Source organism: Megalops cyprinoides, chromosome 12 (assembly GCF_013368585.1).
Source record: "Megalops cyprinoides isolate fMegCyp1 chromosome 12, fMegCyp1.pri, whole genome shotgun sequence".
Lineage (NCBI taxonomy): Eukaryota > Metazoa > Chordata > Actinopteri > Elopiformes > Megalopidae > Megalops > Megalops cyprinoides.
In genome coordinates, this window is record NC_050594.1 from 27,222,754 (window position 1) to 27,242,032 (window position 19,279).

Consider the following 19,279-nt stretch of genomic DNA (forward strand, 5'->3'; position numbering starts at 1 on the left):
AAAAAAAAAAAAAACTAAAACATTAAAATATGTTGATAATAAAAAGACAAACTGATCAACAGTCAGAAAATGTCACTTCACAAATAAAGCTGAAGTATACACATGTTCCTCTCAGCTAACACAGTGTTCTCTCAATAATGCTAAAACATAGCAACAAGTAACATTAAGAAAACGTTTGTTTGCCGAGCTCATGTAACAGGCTGAAGGTACTGGCAGCAAGAGTAACTCAATAATCTGTACAATTTTTTATGGAGATGAGAACATAAGGGCTAAGGCTACAGTGAGAGCAAAGCAAATCAACTGTTAACAGAATGTGGGAGCATGTAAAACACTACAACAGGGCTTTCAAAAAGAGCACTTCCAATATTGCACATAGTCAGACTGCAGCCATCTGGACAAGTTCCATGTTTGTTAGATTGTAACTGACAGCAAAGTGCTGAGTAGAGGGTTTAAGTGATTTGTTGCAGTAACAAAAAACCTTGTGGTAAGCAAAACTCAGCATCTGTATTATGATAGAGATAATGAGGACTACACCGAGCCCTCAGACACCATTCTCTCTAACAGAAAAGAAGCAGTGCTACCAAAGTTGGTACACAGCTCTCAGATCCATACACTTGACACTACCTTTCAGTATTCTGACAGGAAACGCCACTCTTTCCATAACCAAGACTAAATCTGCTTGCATTCCAGGCACTCAGCTGATTTTTGAGTGCAACTCTCTAACACGAGCCTCAAATCTCTCTTCCCCTGAGTGAGAAAAAAAGGATCCCCAAAACTTAAACACAAACTCTGTCGCAAATCCTCACCACCTCGCTCCATTCTCAACGTGACTCACCTATCCTCATAGCGCACCTCCTGAGGTCATAGGTCATAGGTCATGTGGGGGCCTGTCCATAGCGGCCTGCTTTTTGTTGGATGATCCTGAGCAAAGTGTGAGGGGAAAACTGGCATCCCAGAGGAACTACTCTAAAAACCATCTCATGGCAACTGCTGCCAGGATGCAGATTTTTCAAAGACAGCTAACGCAAGACCTGATTGTACAGTACTGACGTCAAATATAAAGCAGCAGTCATGTGCATTTCCTAATGAAAACTCCTGAGCACTCAGGGAGTAAGGCACATGCTAGAACAGGCAAACACAGCTTTAAGGCTTGGGAAACTATATTCTGTATAAGCTATATTTTGTACTGTACTGGGTTCTTATACATCAATTTAGGGCCTAAAGAATGATGAACCACCCAATACCTGTTCCACAGCATACCTGTCCTATTCACCTCAACACCATTTTTTGAAAACAATAGATGTTTTTCCTCTTTGAAATTCTTTACACAAAGCCACTTGAACAATGTTAAATCTGTTAAGTTTGTTGTGTAGGACACTCAACAGATACTACATGTATAAAGATTGGATAAGAGTTACATTTAAAATATGTGGGATGCTTGTAAGGTCCAATTTTTCTGTATACAAGTTGATATTATCAACGTACAGAGCATAGCTGTAACCCTAGTTATGGGCTTACCATTACAAATGAAGGATCCACTTACAATGGCAGTTCCATTGTAGATGGAAACGTGTATTAAATGATTCCTGTTAGTGTGCACAAAAGCCACTTACTGTAACAAAACTCCTTTCCAATGAGTTGCTTTGAAAAAAATCTTGAGCAGGATCAGAAAGTAATGACAATCAGCTCATTTGTGAAGAGCAAAAGGTACATTTCCACTGTTTTCTCTCACAACCATGGCATTCTGATCACCTACAGTAACTCTGCCTCTATGCAGCTGAGATGAAACACCTGTTTCAAAGCTTTTCAAATCTCCATAAGTTACAGACCCCCCAAAAAGTACAAAATATTTCCTCAGTCTCTCTACCCAATGTAAACATTCCTTCATAGAACACAACCAGCTCATTGCCAATCAGAACAGTAAATACGGACGCAAGGCGAGCAGGAGACAATAGGGCCTGGTTGTGTAAAGAGCTACAGTAGGACTCGGGACACTGGTGCTATAGAGCCATCAGAACAGTACTGCTCATTCAGTCCAGGGGAGAGGTCACCACTGCTTTAGATAATGATCTCCATGGAGATGACTAACGCAGAGAGGAACAGGAAGAGAAAGCAACCATTGATGGCAGCATCCATCCTCAGACCACACAGCACATCGCCCCCTTCTGTCACGCATGGGAACTGCAACTCCCTTCCTATTCTGAATCCTTCATATTTACATGCTTCTCAACAGAAGTCCCACAGCTGACATTCTTTCAAATGAAAATTAAATACCACTTTCTAAGAAAACAAGCAAAAACAAAACAAAAAAAAAAAAACGGCCATCAAAGTGCAATGGTAGAGTTAAACATTGGCCTACAAAGACTTGAATACACAGTACGTTTACAGTTGGTTGTATACATGGATGGGGGGAGGAAAGCTGATATGAGTGGGAGGAGTCAGTGGTGGAGGAGAGGGGAGTGTTGGAGGACTCCGCCCCGCCTTCTCCTCGCATTGCTCCGCCTCCTGCCAGGGATCCCGCTCGGACCGTCAGTGCGCCAGGTCCGTGTGGCTGGCGCTCAGGTCGCGGCCTTTCTTCAGACGATTATTTCGTTCCTGTGAGGGGAGCAGGGGCAACACAGAGTCAATTCGGTTCCAGCAAGTGCAACGCTGAAGGGTTAGTGGTAAATAATTCAGTTTAATGTAACAAAAATGTTGAAATGTGGACAATGACTACTGATGGACTTTTTTTTTTTAACCATCATAATGTCTCAGGTTTCAGTGAAAATTAAGAGTCAGTTGTCTGTAATCTGAAAATGTGAACTGAGAGCAGAAGGGAGAGTCAAGATGGATCACTCTCCCCATGTGTTCCTGGGGCTGCAATCAATCTACGCAATGAGAAAGACCCCAAATGTTCAGCAGAGCAGCATTCTGGTTTCCACTGATGATGAGTGATGCTGGGTTTAACACAGGTTTTAAAGGACTAGAACACCTGCACAGAAAAGTAAGAGTCCACAGCCCAGCACCCACACTTGGAACATCAGTCGTACGGAGCATGGGCCAGCCCTCTGTTCCCACTGCAATCTACAGCATTACAAATGTGCCGAACCCAACTGGCCCCATAATCTGACAGGCACAATACATGCAGATCCCTGTATATTTAAAGAAAACCACAAGACAACATGATCCTCTGCTATGTAAGACCTCTTTCATTCAGGAGTGAACAGTGATGCAGTTTTAAACCAGCTAATGCCACGTGCCGCAGTACAGCACTGATGTGGTTCATGGCATTTAAGCAGTGAAAGAAGCCCTTTAAATAATGCAAAGCTAATTCAGAACACTGCTGATCCAAGCTGAAAGTGGCTATGTGGCTGTGTCTGTAGTGTGCAGACGCAGCAACACTGTACTGAAGTGGAGTGTCAGGTATGTCCTCTTGCTATTCAGGTAACTCTTAACATATTAAAGAGTAAATATTTGTTTGCAGTTCATATAAAAAATGATACTGCTGGTCATAAAAATGAATGGATAGCATTTTTGCAGGGCCTTTTTACAGATTTCAAAGCCCTTCATATTGCAGACTTCAACCATAAAATATGTAGTATGTGCATGTATGAGGTACAGCACACCTGCCATTCATCCGCTGAGGCCGACAGGAAAGAATGTATTTTAGCCAATTAACCTAAGGGGTGACCAGATGGCCAGGACACAAACTCTGCTGTCTGAAATAAGTGCCACAGGACCCTTAATGGCCAAAGTAACCATGCATCTCAAGGGTAAGAGACAGACCACAGCCCACCGGGCTCTCCTAAGCCGTGCTACTGTGCATTCACCATCTCAGGTCAGCAGAGGTGTATGTGAGGTTTACTTGATGCAATGCTACCCACTGCGGGTTTTTCATGCTATGTCTCCCACCTTTAAACATGTCTGTGTTACTACTGCACATTGCAAGAATCCTAACAAGCAGCACAAACAGGAATTTCTTGTCACACTGCTTGTTTGTTAGGAGGGAGTGGTAGCAGCTCACGCCAGTCAAATGGCAGACCAGCACACTGCACAGTAAGCAAAGTGATCCATACAATTCAATTGACCAGATATGCTGGCAGTGGCAACCCAACTTGAAAAACTCCTGAGAAACACAGAGCCACACGATCACTTGGCTGACCGAGTCACACAAAACAACAGGGGCAGAATACAGCCGAGCCACTTCGTTAATATGACAGTTCCTCCAAGTTTCAGCACAGCGGCCAGCCTCAGGTCATACTCCACAGGTTACAGGGCCGTCAGGGGGGTTAGTGGACACACTGGGACACGACACATGTTAGTCTGTAAACCACACTGATGTTACACACACATCATTAGTGACCAGAATTGTTAACTGCGTCTGCTGCTCAGGTGTGATGGTGAGTTGTGGAAAGAGTACTGTGAGAGAGTGAAATATTACACATGGAAAGCAATAGGGCACACACAACACTGATAACAGGCAGTCCTTAGCCAGGAGGTTGTTCATTTCAGTAACATACCTTATATAACTGTATATTTAGTATATACCTGCTTTAGACCAATGATCTGCTTTTTGTAGGCACTATGCTGTTCTATATATTAATTTGATGCCCAACAAAAGTTTTTGAGAATAGTATGGTAATATATTTTATAGCAGTAACAGAAAAATATATTGTAAATACCAAATTTAACAACTTTTGTTGAATATGCTGAGTTTAGTATGCTAATGTAGTATTCTGTCTATACCAGCTATATCCTTAAACGGAATAAGTTAACTTTCCGAAATGAACTTTTTACATTTTATTTGCAGTGTGTTTGAGGTAATCATAATTCATATTAACATATCTACATAGCCCCAAAGGAAATAGTGCCTTGAGGGAATGATTTGATATCTCAAGGGAAAGACATCCTTATCATGAGGGGAACAGCGGGTAGTGAGGATCTTGTTCCCTCCAAATAAGTCATTCCATCAGGATGGGGATGCCATCCCCTTGAGATTAGTCTGTCCCTCATGATACTCAGTTGCTCCTGTGAGCAAAATATTTTTCTTCTCGTTACCATCTTAGGGGCATTGTACTTAGTACAATACACTATAGGAGCAAAACTACAGTGTCTTGATTCCTCCTGTCTACAGAGACCTTACAGGTCAGGTCTGCACAGGACTTTGAACCTTGATTTTTGGTGTGTCCACATATTGTGTATTTTTGGGGGAAAGAGAGAAAGAAAGATGGACTCCTTACTTGGAAGGGTTCCCCAGCAGCCTTGTCCGCCACGTTTAGAACCCCCAGCGAGCTGGCGCGCTTCATGCTGCATCCAGGGCAGTGACATGCAAGGACAAATCAGTGAGAGGGGGCGGAGCCAGTCGCCACAGAGACGCCGCGCTAACGGGCGCGGCGGTGGCAAGGAAGAGTGCACGTGTGTGTTAATTGGATCTTTCACAGAGGTTAGTTTTACCTGACCACACCTTGCCCCCAAATCCCAGAATTCAAAGAACATTTTTTTAACACCCTCACAGAAGTGAGTGGACCAATCCACAAAGAGGATCCTGTGCAGGACTCCGTCTGGGCAGTAAGGACAGTGAGTGCAGATATGCCACAGGCTTAGGGATGGCATGTCACAGTCATCTCCTGTGGCTGTCTTTCCCTCAATACTACACACTTCAATAATGTCAAACCCTATGACTCCATGCCATTTCACTATTGGCTAAATTCCTCATTGCCAAGTGCTCTGCAGATGACCTCCTCTTATGATGCAAGATACAGGAAGTGTCTGCATGCACAGAGCTGCATTCCAGCCATCCTTATGCAAAACGAAACCATATCAGTTCGTCACACAGCCTGTTCTGAGAAGACTGGTACATTGAATCAGAGGGGTTAAAATCCAAAGCAATTCAGGAAAGTTCCACAATGATCACTCGTTTCATGTTGACAATACCATAGCATGAGGTCACCTGCCATGCCAGCCTTTCGTACATCCCACAAACTTTCAAGGAGTGCTTTGGATGTGTGAGTATCTCCTGGTTACATGTTACTAATCCCGCCCCTCACCAGTTTCCCAAACATCCATCTGAATTGAGAGGAGATGAGTTGGTGTAATCAAAATGCGGTTAATGTACGATTGACACCATCGATATATGTCACTGACAGTGGTTAATGGTTTGGACCAGCCGGAGAGGGCCAGTGTTAGAGTGGTTTGGGGCAATGGACAGAAAAGCCACACAGCGTACGACACGCAGAGAGAGAGCGAGAGAGAGAAAGGGATGAGGCATGCAGCAGTCGCTCTCTTGCTTTAAAAGTTATTTATTTGTTAAATAAGTACAACAGAGCGCAGAGATATTCAAATTAAAAAAAAAATGCTCATGCAGACAATATTCATACACATACAATCACAGGCAACATACTTTGAAAGAAAGGGGTTCTTAAAAATATGTACACTTAAGGAAACAAAATAAAATGGAAAAATAGAAAAAATGTAACAAGGCATGAAAATAAATAAAAAGCAGTTGTATGGGGTTTGCATACTGAGAGACCAGTGTGTAATTCAAAGGAGTGAATTTGTGCACAATAACCTGTAGTCTTTTTTGATACAGGGTGTGGTTAGTTAGGAAAGGTATGCAGCAAATAGCCAATCCTTCCATGACACCGTCCTAACGACCGGACGGGCCATAAAAAGGTTAACTGGTGTAGTATAATACACATTCTTAGCTGAATAAAAAGATTTATGAGGGAACACAGATGCCCAACATTCCTGTTGAGATCTGCAACAGAGGAGCCAGTCAGTGAGCAAACCCTTGAGGCCACATAAGAAGACACAGAGAGAGAGTGTGACCACAGAGAGTGTGCAGTCAGAGCTGAACGCTGAGGATCACTGCTGTGCTTCGGTTCACCGCTCAGACACACCCTGCACCCCACTGGCAATCTCAGGGAAAATTGCTTCAATTCGATTCGGAGCTTTTTATTAAGAGGAGGAATAAATTAATACAAAAACATCAACTGCTTGCAACCATATGCTGCTCTATCAATTTACAAATGTCAGGATATCCAGGACCACAGCACTGAATGAGCATTACTCTTTCAAGTGGAGTCAGCAGTAATGTGCAAAATCCTTATCGTTGTCTACTGGCACAGATTTTTGCAGACAGACCAAGGAAAAACACAATAAGGTATTTTAAGTGTTTGGAGATTTTATAATACTTTATCTGCACTCAATCGATGAGTCTTGTCAATGTATAGCGCTACATATTCCAAAACCTGTATTGCTTTTCAGTGTTTGGCACGAGTAAACAGATTCATCCTGGAAGAGCAGCACAAGCATATCTGTCAGATTCCCGAGATGAATCATACGAGCCCCTCTGTGCCGCAGCTCTGCTGTAAACGTCTATGTACAGTCTTTAAAATGATATAAAACAATAAATTCTTACAGTAGTTAAAACCAGCTTTGAAGCTAGGGAATCAGGAGAGGCCGTGCCAGCATTGACTCTGATGTCAAAAATCACAGGTGTACCTAATGGAGGCACTTCAAAAAACTATCTCAAATCTGAAAATGGATGGTAGAGCGTTTTAAAAAAAGTTCCTGCCCCAGCCACCTATGACAATAACTGTGACATACGTATACCTGGAAATGGAAGAGCAGAGTATAGTACAGTGGGTGGGGCTCAGTAACAGTGCTGCTCATGTGATGTAAACTGAAGCATCATGGCACAGTGGCCCACAGATTAGAGTCATCAGAAAAAATGTCTCACAGAGACACTTAATGACTCCTTTTACAATTGTACTGAAAAAAAAAAAAGAATTGGTTGTGGGTTTCTAGATTTACATGGTTTTACATGGCTGGTATTGTGATCATGCCCACCTTCTATCCTTTTAATCGGCAATCTGATATGGCACCTCCGACCCCACATTCAGAGGATTTCCTTATTGCCTGACCAATTGCCTGACCAATTTGCAAGGTGACTGGTCCTCAAGGGCAGCCTTGTAAGACTCAGCACACTGTTGGCATATGCGTGGATTATCTTTGGCAATATTGGCCGCTGGACAGGAAACAATCTGACTGTACAATAAGCCTGAGCACAAGGTAATGCGCCAGATTACCACATGCTGCAACCTCAGTTTCCTCAGAGATCGATGCAGACGTGCAGCACTACGTGCATGGTGACAGCACCACCTCCACTGGGAGCACATACCCCACCCCATCTCTAACCAGCCCCCTCCTACCTACTGCCTTATTCATACATACTGTGTCATCTGTATTCATCTCACCATGAAGATAGTTTTTTGTGTGAAAGTGGAGGCCTTAGGGGGAAGGCTGGTGCAACTGGATGTAGAATGTGATATGCTGGTGAAAACGGGCTGCCACCTTTCTGGCTGTGCCTCACTATAATTCATTGGAGCATTCAAAGGGTGCACGGTCTCATCTCTCCCGACTCGCGGGGGGTAAGAAACTGAAATTCACACTCTGTAAGCTGTGTCTGCGTTCCCAAACCCTCACTGCTGTTGGAGGAGTGCCCCTGTGTGTCACACCGGATGAACGCCAATCAGCCGCCTCGGTCCTTCCCCATTTTGCCGCGGCGAGGAGTCCTTTCTCTTAAAAACGCCAGATCTGGGCCTTTCCTGACGGCGGGGGGCCTCTCCAGGAACAGCAGGGGTGTTTTTTTTTTTTTTTTTTTACAGTCAAAGCAGAAGCACCACGGCCCAGCGGAGGAGAGCGAGGCACCACACACTCAGGCTCCGGAGCGGGGAGGGGCTGGGGGGTGACGGGAGGGGGAGCGGGGGGGGAGGGTGCCGGATAGTTACCCAGGGTTCTTGGGCTCGCTGTCCCGGGACCCGCCGCCCTTCAGCTTGCGGACCAGCTTCTCGCTGCTGCGGCGGATGGAGGCGCGCAGCTTGCTGAAGGAGCCGCTGCGCTTGAGGGAGCCCGAGCCGTCCTGAAGAGAGAGGGCAGAGGGGGTTACTCCCACACACACACGCACACACACACACACACACAGGCACACCATCCGCATGCCCGCACCCACGGGCGGCTACAGGCAAGCTGTGCTTCTAACAGGGTTTGACCGCAAGTCTCCTCTGATGTGAGTGCTAACTCACTCTTTGGCTTTTCTTGGGCTTTTTGTGTGGTCTGTGGTTTTTATATTCATGGTTGGGAATGAACAATGTACACTTTCTGCATTTTCAACAGGACTGCACACTTGTTATGTCAGGTCCACCGGTTGATAATGAGGTAAATTCTGTGACTGTGATGTGATTTCTCTTTTGCCTAGAACACAATCCTCTTCTTTATGTTACTGTGAAATGGAAAGGATGTAGTTCCACACTTCTGAACACACAAAACAGCAGTTTGCTTATTCGTAAGAATATTTCAAAAGCCAGGCTCTAAACAGAGATGGTTCCACTGGAGGCAAACAGACACACAGATACGCACAGAAAGAAACACACACGCACGCAAAAATACAGACAAGTTAGTTATGTGCCATTCAGGGAGGTCCAGACTTGCTTTGTAAACAGATGCAACACTTTTTCAAAGCCAAGCATGGATTAACAAAGAATTCCTCCATGGACTTGGGCTACTAGTCAACCTTTTCAAAAGCAGGAACATAAGGTACGAAGATAAGGAGACTGCCTCACAGGGCAAACTGCCCACCAGAAACATATCCAAGGATAATGGGGGGCAAGGATAGTTGGGGGGGGGGGGGGGGGGGGTTAAATACTGCTTACCAGCTGAGCTTGGTTTCCATATGTCAGTGCTATTGCTTTAATATTTTCTCCCAGTGCTGTCAAAATGTAGCAGGAGGAGGGATATGGAAGAATTCCAGTGATTTGGGGGAACAGTCTGCTTAAATTCGGCCACACTGGCCTATAATTATGAAGCCCAAATAACCTCAGGGACAGAGAGCACCATTTATGTCAAGCCAACCTCCTGGGTGGTTTGGGCTCCTGTGATCACTGTGAACAAACCCACCAGGGCAATAATTCACCAATCATCTGTGACCTCTGCACATGGTGTACAGATTCACTGAGCAATGTCTAATCAATCAAAAATAAACAAGCCCCCAAATACCTTCTTAAATTTTGTCTGAATGCAAAACAATATTATTAGCACACAAAAAGAGCTGGTTTGGAGTTCTGGGATCATGGTGGAGTCTTGTGCAGGATCCATTGCGTTCATCTGATAACACCCTGATCAGCTTGACCTTCACTGTTACTGCAATAGGCACTGCTGACTATCATATTAAAGAGTAGCTTAACAAAAATATTAGAGACTAAGGATATGTTCATGAAAATGTTCATGTTTTCTCCCAAAAAATTAGCCACTTAAATCATCATTTGAGAAGAAAACACTTGAGATGTAGGCTCTCAACAACAGATGCATAGAAGTTGTGTCGTGTTTTATTTTCAACTTTCTTCACTGGTAGAAAAGTATGTGTTGCCCCATCTCTTTTGAGAATATTGCTCATACTAAACCATTATTCCCATTCTCTCTCTCTCTCACTCACACACTCACACACACTCTATGTCTGTCTGTCTCAGTGAGCGAGTAACACACCTTCTCAGTAACACTCTCTCACACTCACTCCCTCTCTCAGGTCCACTGTGCTGTGTCTAAACCAGCCTGTCTCCCAGGAGTCCAACGGGGCAGAGGGAAAAGGAGGACGTGTGGTACTGCCACAGCACCAGAGTAAATCTTCACCACAAAGATTTACACACACACACGTGCGCACACACACACACACGCCAGGGAAAGAGAGCACAAAGAGGCAACAGGCACAGACACAGGTGAGTAAAGAGTGAGTTTTATTAGAAGTTAAGAAAGACATAGATACACCAACACCACAGGACACGGAAGAGATTAGTAGGAGCAAACAAGAGAAGAGTTTGTCTTGTTTCCTGCAATCCAGGGCATGACGTGTCCCCTCCCCTCGCCCATCTCTTCCCCTGTATCTGGGAGCGGTACTGCATTTCACCACGCTCTTGTGACAGTAACATCACAGTAATGTTAGTCTGACATCAATTTATAAAAAGGGTACAGAGTCAAACACTTAACACAGAGTACATATGCTAGTCAAACAACGGTTCTCTGCATAAGCTTACGATCATGCCACTTAAATAACCATGTTAATAAGAGTAATAGCTGTTAGCTCGATGCCACACCAGAATGAAGAGAGGCTCCTTCAGTAATGGTACACTGTAATGCATGGCAGGGGTGTCTTGGGATGGCTGGGGGGGGTTCTGAACAATACGAGAGCTGCTGTTTCTCTCCTCGGAGAGGCTGGCGGTTCTGAGAGCACTGTGGGGGGGAGGAGGGACGGCCCGGGGGAGACGAGGGAGGGGGGGGAGGCCCGAGAGATAAGAGGCCAGAGCTGGACAGAGAGAGCTGTAAAGCTGGAAGATGGCGCACATCCGTCATGCAGAAGACATGTTTTAGAATCACAAAAGGCATCTTGATCTAGGCCTGCCAGCCGGAGAGAGGCAGAAAGAGAAGCAGAGAGAGAGAGAAAGAGAGAAAGAGAGAGAGAGAGGAAGAAAAGCAGGTCAAACTGTTGCATCAGACCCAACAGTTTACTCCTGACAGAAACAGTATTTCTCCAAATGAGAGGGGATCTGGTGGTGTACTGTCTATTGCTCTGGAGCTCTACGGGGAAAGGAAGTCGACAACTACAACAGGAAGTCAACAAAATGAAGAATGAAACAAAAAAAATGTCAACAAGAAAAATCAACAGCAAAGCAAACGGAGAACCAAATGAATTAATGCAGACATATGACCTTGACCCTGCACTGATAAATGAAAGCTGCACGGTACAAAATGCATTCAAAAGACTGATGTTAATTGAGCTCTTTCAGTATATTGAGCTCAGCTTATTACACCAGACCTATTGCCTGAAGTGCAACTACAGTAACCTGGGAGATTCTGACTTTGAAAGTATTAGCCTTCAAGAGCAAATAGATTCTCTCAGGTTCTCCTCCATACTCCAGTAAGCTTGTTTTTAACTGACACACAGGAAAGAGATGTCATCTAAAAAAGCGACAAGTCAGTTTGCCAAGAGTACAAACGTCTAACACAAGCGTCCTAAATTAGCCAGACACAACACAATGAAACCAGATGTCAAGCTAATATCCCTTACGAATATGAATTCATTAAATCACTGTCATGCAAAACATTACAAATATATGAATTCATAAATCTCAAACAAAGCAAACGGTGTCCTGCAGTGCTCTCTCTTTTTCACCAGTTCTATAACTGACAACACCACGCTTTCCTCCAGAAATAATCACCGCAAAAAGCCATCTGCCATTTTCTACTCCGAGAGTCCAAGACGCCCACAGCCCATCTACTATAGCCGCTGAGGGCCTGATGGCAGCCGAGTGGCCAACAAAAACAATACGGGCTGAGCGTCCGTGAGGGTTCAGGCACAGTTCTTCAGAGTGACAAGCTCTGACCTGAGGCCATGCCCAGAGCCAGCAGCCTGCTCTCGGCTTTCTCTGCACGCCCGGAGCACAGCCTGCAGACAGTTTCCACGGCACCGGTGCAGGGCACTGGGCGTTACCACGGGGCCTGGCATGCCTCATAATGTGGAGCCAGATCAGTGAACTGGGCTAGGGTCATACAGGCCTTGTGCTATGAGAGTAGTGTCATCTGTTGAGTGGTGTTGGGAAAATGATTTTAAACCTCCCATTTCTCACATCTACAAGACTTCTGCAGAAAATCATTGCAACTGGAATTTACAGCTGTGAATGCCTGTCATAGCTGAATTTCATGACAGCTCTCTTTGATCCAAATATGTTACTGTGTACTACTGTGTTCTACACGACATATTTTTGAAACAGGCCTGCCACATAGCATTTGCTTAATCTTGTATTCCTGATCTTGGTACCCTCACATACCTCAGGGGCCGCGACAAACAGCAAGAGCAAAGAAAACACAGGGAAAGCAGACACAAAGGGAAAATGCATGAGGACCTTTCCATGCAAAAACACAGGTGTCAAGATGCAAAGCGAGAGTAATACTGTTTCTGTGTAACAGTTTTTTTTTGGCATTTGCACAGTTATGACATTGTAATGCACAGCACACCACACCGTTTCACATGACAGAAAGAAGGAAGAGAGAAACAGGTTATTCACTCAGGACATGCTCACAGGAACGAGGCAGAGAAACACCAAAGGTGTACAGTACACAGCGCCCACGCATGAGTCAGTGTATGGAGTCTCCTACAGACAGGTCTGAGGGCGGAGCTTGCTGGGGGAGATGCTGATTGGTTGTCTTGGAGCTGAAGTTACTGTTGCTATGGGAACAGGACAGCCGTTAACTATGTGGAATAGAGGGAAATGGACTGACACAAGGATCAAAAGCGCCATATTCACACATGGGGGCAAAAAGCCATTGCAGACTACAACGATAAACTACAGGAGAGATGGTACCCAAGCACCCTTCTGCCTGATGAAATAAACTGTCCTTCACATAGCAAGAAACAAGAATAATCTCATTGCAGATTCTTTGCTGGTTTCCTTTATTAGTGACCTTCACAATTGAACACTAAAATAAAGGTGCTGCCAGTTTCTGTGGCTGCTTCAACACAATCAAAAATACCATACTGACAATTAAGGAGTCGATGCAACACACTAAATGTTTTTTCCTATTAGGAAACGAAACTTATATTGTACCAATGCTTTCTGATATGGCCTTGCTAAACAAAAAGATAAAAAGCAGGAGCCTTACAGGCTGCCTCTGCGAAGCTTACAGGCAGTACTGACAATGTCTAACACACAGCATGCTTACTAGACCAGCCAAAACATGTGAAAAAATTGACAGATACACAAACTAAGCAAATAACTACAAAGAAAAGGAGAACTGCATATTTGGATTGCTCGTCGCAATGCTGTTTTTAGGGACACCGTTTTAAAATGTCAGTAAGCCTAACTTTTCCAATTTAAAACATCCAGTACATCTTATTGGCAGTACATAGTGCCAAATGGAAAAATGCCAAATGGTGGTCAAGATGGCTAACAGTGTGGCTGTGGAAAGTGCAGAAGGTGGGGAATGGTCTGGTTAATTGGGGACTATGCGCATTAGTGAGACTGTGAGGGACAGACACACACACTCATGGTGAATAGGGCCCAGGACAGTCAATCAGCATTATGGTATGACGCCACAAACTGGCTGAACCCTGGGGAAAGGGACTACAGCCATGATGGTACCCACCACTGTTGTTACTGACACAAATGACAGGGTCTCTGGTCATGACATACCCATGTTACACACTGATTTACACTGTGTTAAATGACAAGAATAGGGCACATTTTTGAAGAAAAGTAATTCCCCACAATCCCCTCAGGTCTGCCATATCCTTCTTCAAGAGAAGCCACAGTTCATTATTATTTATGCTTATGTGTCTTAATTTGACACTAATTAACAGTGTAGTACTTTCTCACTGATGAATAGGAATTGAGAGCTATCCAGACTAAAGATTCCCAGGCTAGAGAGAATGAATAACCAAAATTAGAACATCAATTCTGACAAAAGATGTGGCTGAGAGAGCATATCGACCATGAGATGTTGCTGTCCTCTGATGGGTATTAATATGTACTATGAGATATGGCTTCTCTCCAAGGAGGATATATCTATGAGATGTGGCTTCTCTCCGAGAAGGATATATCTATGAGATGTGGCTTCTCCCTGAGGGGGGTATTTGTGTTTGTGTTTGGGTGCAGGCTCCCTCCCCCCAGCCTCCCCCTGTGTCTGGGCTGTGTACTGTACTTACCCCGTTCCACTCCACGCTCATACTCACTTCCTCGCCCCCGTCCGGGCCGCTCTCATACTTCACCACGTCCGAGGTCAGGCTCTCACGGCTGCGCTGTTTCTCCCGCGCCTCGGGGTCGTTCAGCACCTCCGCCACGCGCTGCTTATGCACCGTGTCCAGACCCTGTGCATGCGCGCGCACACACACACACACACACACACACGGACAGACAGACACACAAGCGTGCATACACACAAAGACACAGCAACGTGTACACACGCATGTACCCAGAAACAGAGAGACAGACAGACAGTCACACAGATACAGACACAGACAGGCAGACAAACAGATTTATGCAGAGAAGACTCCACTCAGAGTTTCCCTGCTACCTTAATATTAACAGGTCCTCATGGACCGTTTCAAGAGGATGAAAGGCATGATGGCTCAATAAATGGTCTATACTTCCTAACAACAGCTGCTGCACAGCTCTACACAATAACACCAACCTGATCTGACAACTACCGTACCTCTTTTTCTGTTAATGTTAGATTAAAGTCTTCTGCATACCTTAATGTGTTTCATCAAAAAGCATACAGTAATGAGACTGGTCCGTAAGGAATTCTTTGCGGAGGAAAAACTATAAGGAGATATATTTCCTCTGATCCCCACCAGAGGGAGTAATACACCATCGCTAAGCATGCATTTCTGGAAATTTACATGCAAAAGGTAAAGGCTGCCCTGATTCCATTCTGACTACTTTGCTCTGGACCCTGCTCTCTATAACATTTCCTTTCTGATAGCGCTTTCCCACAATGCAATCTAATGGATTCTGGCTGCAGAAGATAACTTAAGATAGCTGAAACGTAACAGCAGGGAATCAGAAACGCGGGACCCACCTGCTTCCGGGAGCGCATGGCCGCCTCCTCGAGGGTCTCTGCTGCCTCAAACTTGCCCTGTCGTCTGTAGAGGGCGCCCAAGTTTTTAAGAGTGGTTGTCACTGTGGGACTGTGGGACAAACACAATGATGAGGGACACTGGGTATTAGATTTAATATTTACAGCTCTACAGAAATTTACTTAATTTACCTTGAATTGTCAGTAAAAAATAATGTAAATGGATGAATATCTTTTCTATTGCATGGCAGGTAGTTCAGAGTTCTGTTTCTCTGAATTATTTCGGGCAGTTGAATGGCTTCATTAGTCGATAGAAAAACTTTTGATATTCTGTAATTCCCGCTCAGATGATAAGGGAAACTCTGGGAGTTTCATTTTCTTTTCACTTCACATGAAATTTGAAACGAATAAAAAAAGTAGGCAAAAAGCTCATAAAAAGCCCATCATAAAAGCACGGAATATCTCTGAAATTAGTGTGGCTCATTCTTCATTTCCCACATGAAACCTTCAAGGACATTAACACTGGAGGCAGGAGAGATAATGTGCAGAGTTTGATATCATGAGCGAGGACATTTGTCTGCGCAGCTCAAGATCACTGCTGGGCTGAATTCCCGCTCTGCATGTGAGGAACGTCACCTGGGCACTGACCTGTCTACTTTGCATGCCTTGTACCAGCCGCCGTACTCTCCGAAGGGTGAGCCGTCTTTCTGCTTTCCCTGCAGGAACACAGACACATTCGCTAATACACACCTGCGGCAGCACTCCGCCCATTCCGCTATCAAACCATTCACTCTCAAACGACCTCTGCAGTCTTAAATAATACAGAGTTTCAGGAGAATCTCTGCATGTAAATGTACTTTTCAAACTTTTCAAACACAGAACTGGAGAATTAGACAAGTATTTCTGCTTTGCTGTGCATGGTATTGCATGGGAAGGTAGCAGGTTTACATCATACAGAGGACACATGTTGGTGGCCTTTGTATTGTATGACAAATGTGAAGAGGATAGGCGAGTATAGTGAGAGTTAAAAGGGTTGGCAGGCTATGGCTTGGGTTAACAGGATAAGTAAGGTAAAGGTTAGTAGCATAAGCATGGTGTAAGGGTGAGGGTGGTTAATTAGCATGGTTCATTGGTAAGAAGGATAATAAGTATGTGTTTTGCATTGTTTGATCCAGTGTATGTGTGTGTGGAGGAATGTGAGAGAGAGCTCGTGGGTAGTTTGAGTGGCAGAGGAATGTGTTCATTGTTCAAACTTCAAGGGCATTACAGATGAATTAGCAGCATTAGTCACTTGCATAAGGTTCCATGTATTAATTTGGCAAATTTGACTAAAAACAGATTTAAGATTAGAACATTATGAAAGACTAGCATGATAACCCTGTTAAAAAAGGCATATTCCATCATATAACAAAATGAGTGATGACACTTTTTCTGATTTTTATCTCAAACCTCAAAATACCAAATAGTTTAACAATTCAAATTCAAATGCAGAGAGGCATTTGAACTTCACTGACCTGAGGGGCAATGCAAATTCAATCAGCTGAATGTGTAGAGTTCTTCAATCATTTTGGATAATAATGTTGCAGTTGTATAACCCCTACTATGTCATACCCTCATAGCATCCAATTAAAATATTTTAAGGGTATTTATTATTTAGAGGAATGACAGATTTCCCTGCAGTCAGTTTCCCTACAGCCGTTTTAGCCTATCACTTTCTGAGCAGCTTTCCCGGATCTTAATGCTGCAGAGTCTTTGAGTTTTGACTTTCCTCAAAATCCAAAAAACTGCAGCTGAAGCTAAAGCAGTGACTGATTTAATGCCATTTGGGGATTATCTCTTCTAAGCAGGCATGCAACTGGGCATCTTAAAGACTGCCTTGTATCAGAACAGACACGAGAGTAGGTTAGGATTGAAGTGGGAGGTATTCACCTTGCTCTGTTCTTCTCTCTCCTCCGCGTGCATCCAGATGGGCTTGTTCTCATCTGTGAGGACAGTCACAGGCAGTCAGATAGACGGGCAGTCAGACAGACGGACAGAGACAGACAGGCAGGCCCAGACAGGCAGTCTGACAGAGGGGCAGTACAAAGTAGGAGGTGTTGTCCCCCTTACTCTCACTGAAAGGTCACTGTTGTTTTCAGACAAATGGATTTTAATGCTGAGGACAGCAGTCTAAACCTGACCTTTTCATGAAGGAGCAGAAGACCCCTGGTCACTGTGTGTGTGTGTGTATGCGTGTGTCTGTCTGTCTGTCTGTGTCTGTCTTTTTGTCTATGTCTGTCTATGTCTGTCTATGTGTGTGTGTGCGTGTGTGTGTGTGTATGTATATGTGTGTGTGTGCATGTGTGTGTGTGTATGTGTGTGTGTGTGCGCGCATGTGAGTTTGCGTATGCTGGCCTCATCTGACATCAAAATAATTACATTTGGAAACCCACTTTCATATTTTGTTTGTTTTAATTTAATATGTAGTCGATTTGAATTGGTACACATGAACTCAAAGACATCTCAATAAACCTCTCCTCTAATGTTCCTTAGAAACTAGTAAACAGATACCAACCTTCACTCAAAATATGGACACAAGGAAAGGCTGGTCTACTGACAGCTGACAAACACTCTTCATTTAGGACAATCAGAACAGAGGCCCTTACCATCCACAGAGCCGAACTCCCTCTCGTGCGCGCGGGTGAGGATCTCTTTGTACAGCGTTTCTGCCTGCTTGAACTTCCCCTGCTTGAGGTAGCAGGACGCCTGGGAGAGGAGAAACGACAGCAACTCTAATGGCAAAGCTCATCGCCGCTGACACCTAATCACTTTAATATCGTGCTGCTTTTATTGGCCGGCGCTGGTGCTCATACCACTGACCGTGTGAACGGGGTATCGTGAGCCCACAGCCAATCACGCGGCACTGAAGACAGTGGTCTCAGCGGTTACATAAACTGGCTGCTCTTACTGACCCCCAGTCTCAGCCTGTTTGAGCCAATCTATCACAGGAGGCGGTCAGCAGCCCCCGGGCTGAGAGAGGAGCCTGGGCCTGTTACCTACACGCCTACAAAGAGGCCGAGTCAGTCCTCGGGGCCTCGCTGAAACAGTGTCACTCTGTTACAGTATGGATTTTGTGACTGCAGACACAGCGCACATGTCAGACAGGCACTGAATAAGGTCTAACAGTGATGGAGAATCCATCTGTGGTTCAGAACTGTGCGCATTTATTGCTTTAACAAGAAACGGCTGTCTCTGTAGCAATTACTAAAGGCTAGGAGCAAACAACAACCATGTTATTTGGAGGAATCAGTGACAAATGGCTTCATTGAAGTGGAGGGCAATGTAGCAAAAGGAGGTTGTGGGAAGGGCATGCTTAAGGCTCTGATGTGCCTTTGGGGGCGTGGGGGCGTGGGGGCGTGGGGGCGTGGGGCGGGGGGGGGGGGTTCCTCTCACCAGATTGTTCTTGGTCTTGGCCACGTTGGGGTCGTCGGGGCCCAGCTTGGTCTGGTAGATCTCCAGCGCGCGCTGGTAGTAGTACTCCACCTCGTCGTACTTGCCCTGGTTCTGGCACAGCAGCGCCAGGTTGTTCAGCTGCTTGGCCACGTCCGGGTGGTCCTTGCCCAGCACCTGGTGGGACACACACGCTGTGGGCCGCCGATCCACGCAAACGTCCAAACGCAGCACACTGCGGCCACTC

General features: G+C 44.9%; 1 protein-coding gene across 5 annotated transcripts in view; it reads right to left on the bottom strand.

Annotated features, from left to right (window-relative positions):
- Positions 1 to 2,302: 2,302 nt before the first annotated feature.
- klc1a (kinesin light chain 1a) overlaps positions 2,303 to 19,279 on the bottom strand; it is a 35,093-nt gene continuing 18,116 nt past the window's right edge. For 2 of the 5 annotated variants that reach the window (XM_036543006.1, XM_036543005.1), the window contains exons 8-16: positions 19,036 to 19,209; positions 18,249 to 18,348; positions 17,533 to 17,585; positions 16,252 to 16,319; positions 15,607 to 15,715; positions 14,732 to 14,893; positions 8,772 to 8,902; positions 5,220 to 5,286; positions 2,303 to 2,595 (exon numbers count right to left, since the gene is read on the bottom strand). In XM_036543006.1, the coding sequence (XP_036398899.1) occupies positions 2,530 to 2,595; positions 5,220 to 5,286; positions 8,772 to 8,902; positions 14,732 to 14,893; positions 15,607 to 15,715; positions 16,252 to 16,319; positions 17,533 to 17,585; positions 18,249 to 18,348; positions 19,036 to 19,209 (930 nt within the window). In that variant the 3' untranslated portion in view covers positions 2,303 to 2,529. Of the gene's footprint in view, positions 2,596 to 5,219; positions 5,287 to 8,771; positions 8,903 to 9,672; positions 11,428 to 14,731; positions 14,894 to 15,606; positions 15,716 to 16,251; positions 16,320 to 17,532; positions 17,586 to 18,248; positions 18,349 to 19,035; positions 19,210 to 19,279 lie in introns of those variants that run through there. The other 3 variants (XM_036543007.1, XM_036543009.1, XM_036543008.1) reach the window with 3 other exon arrangements.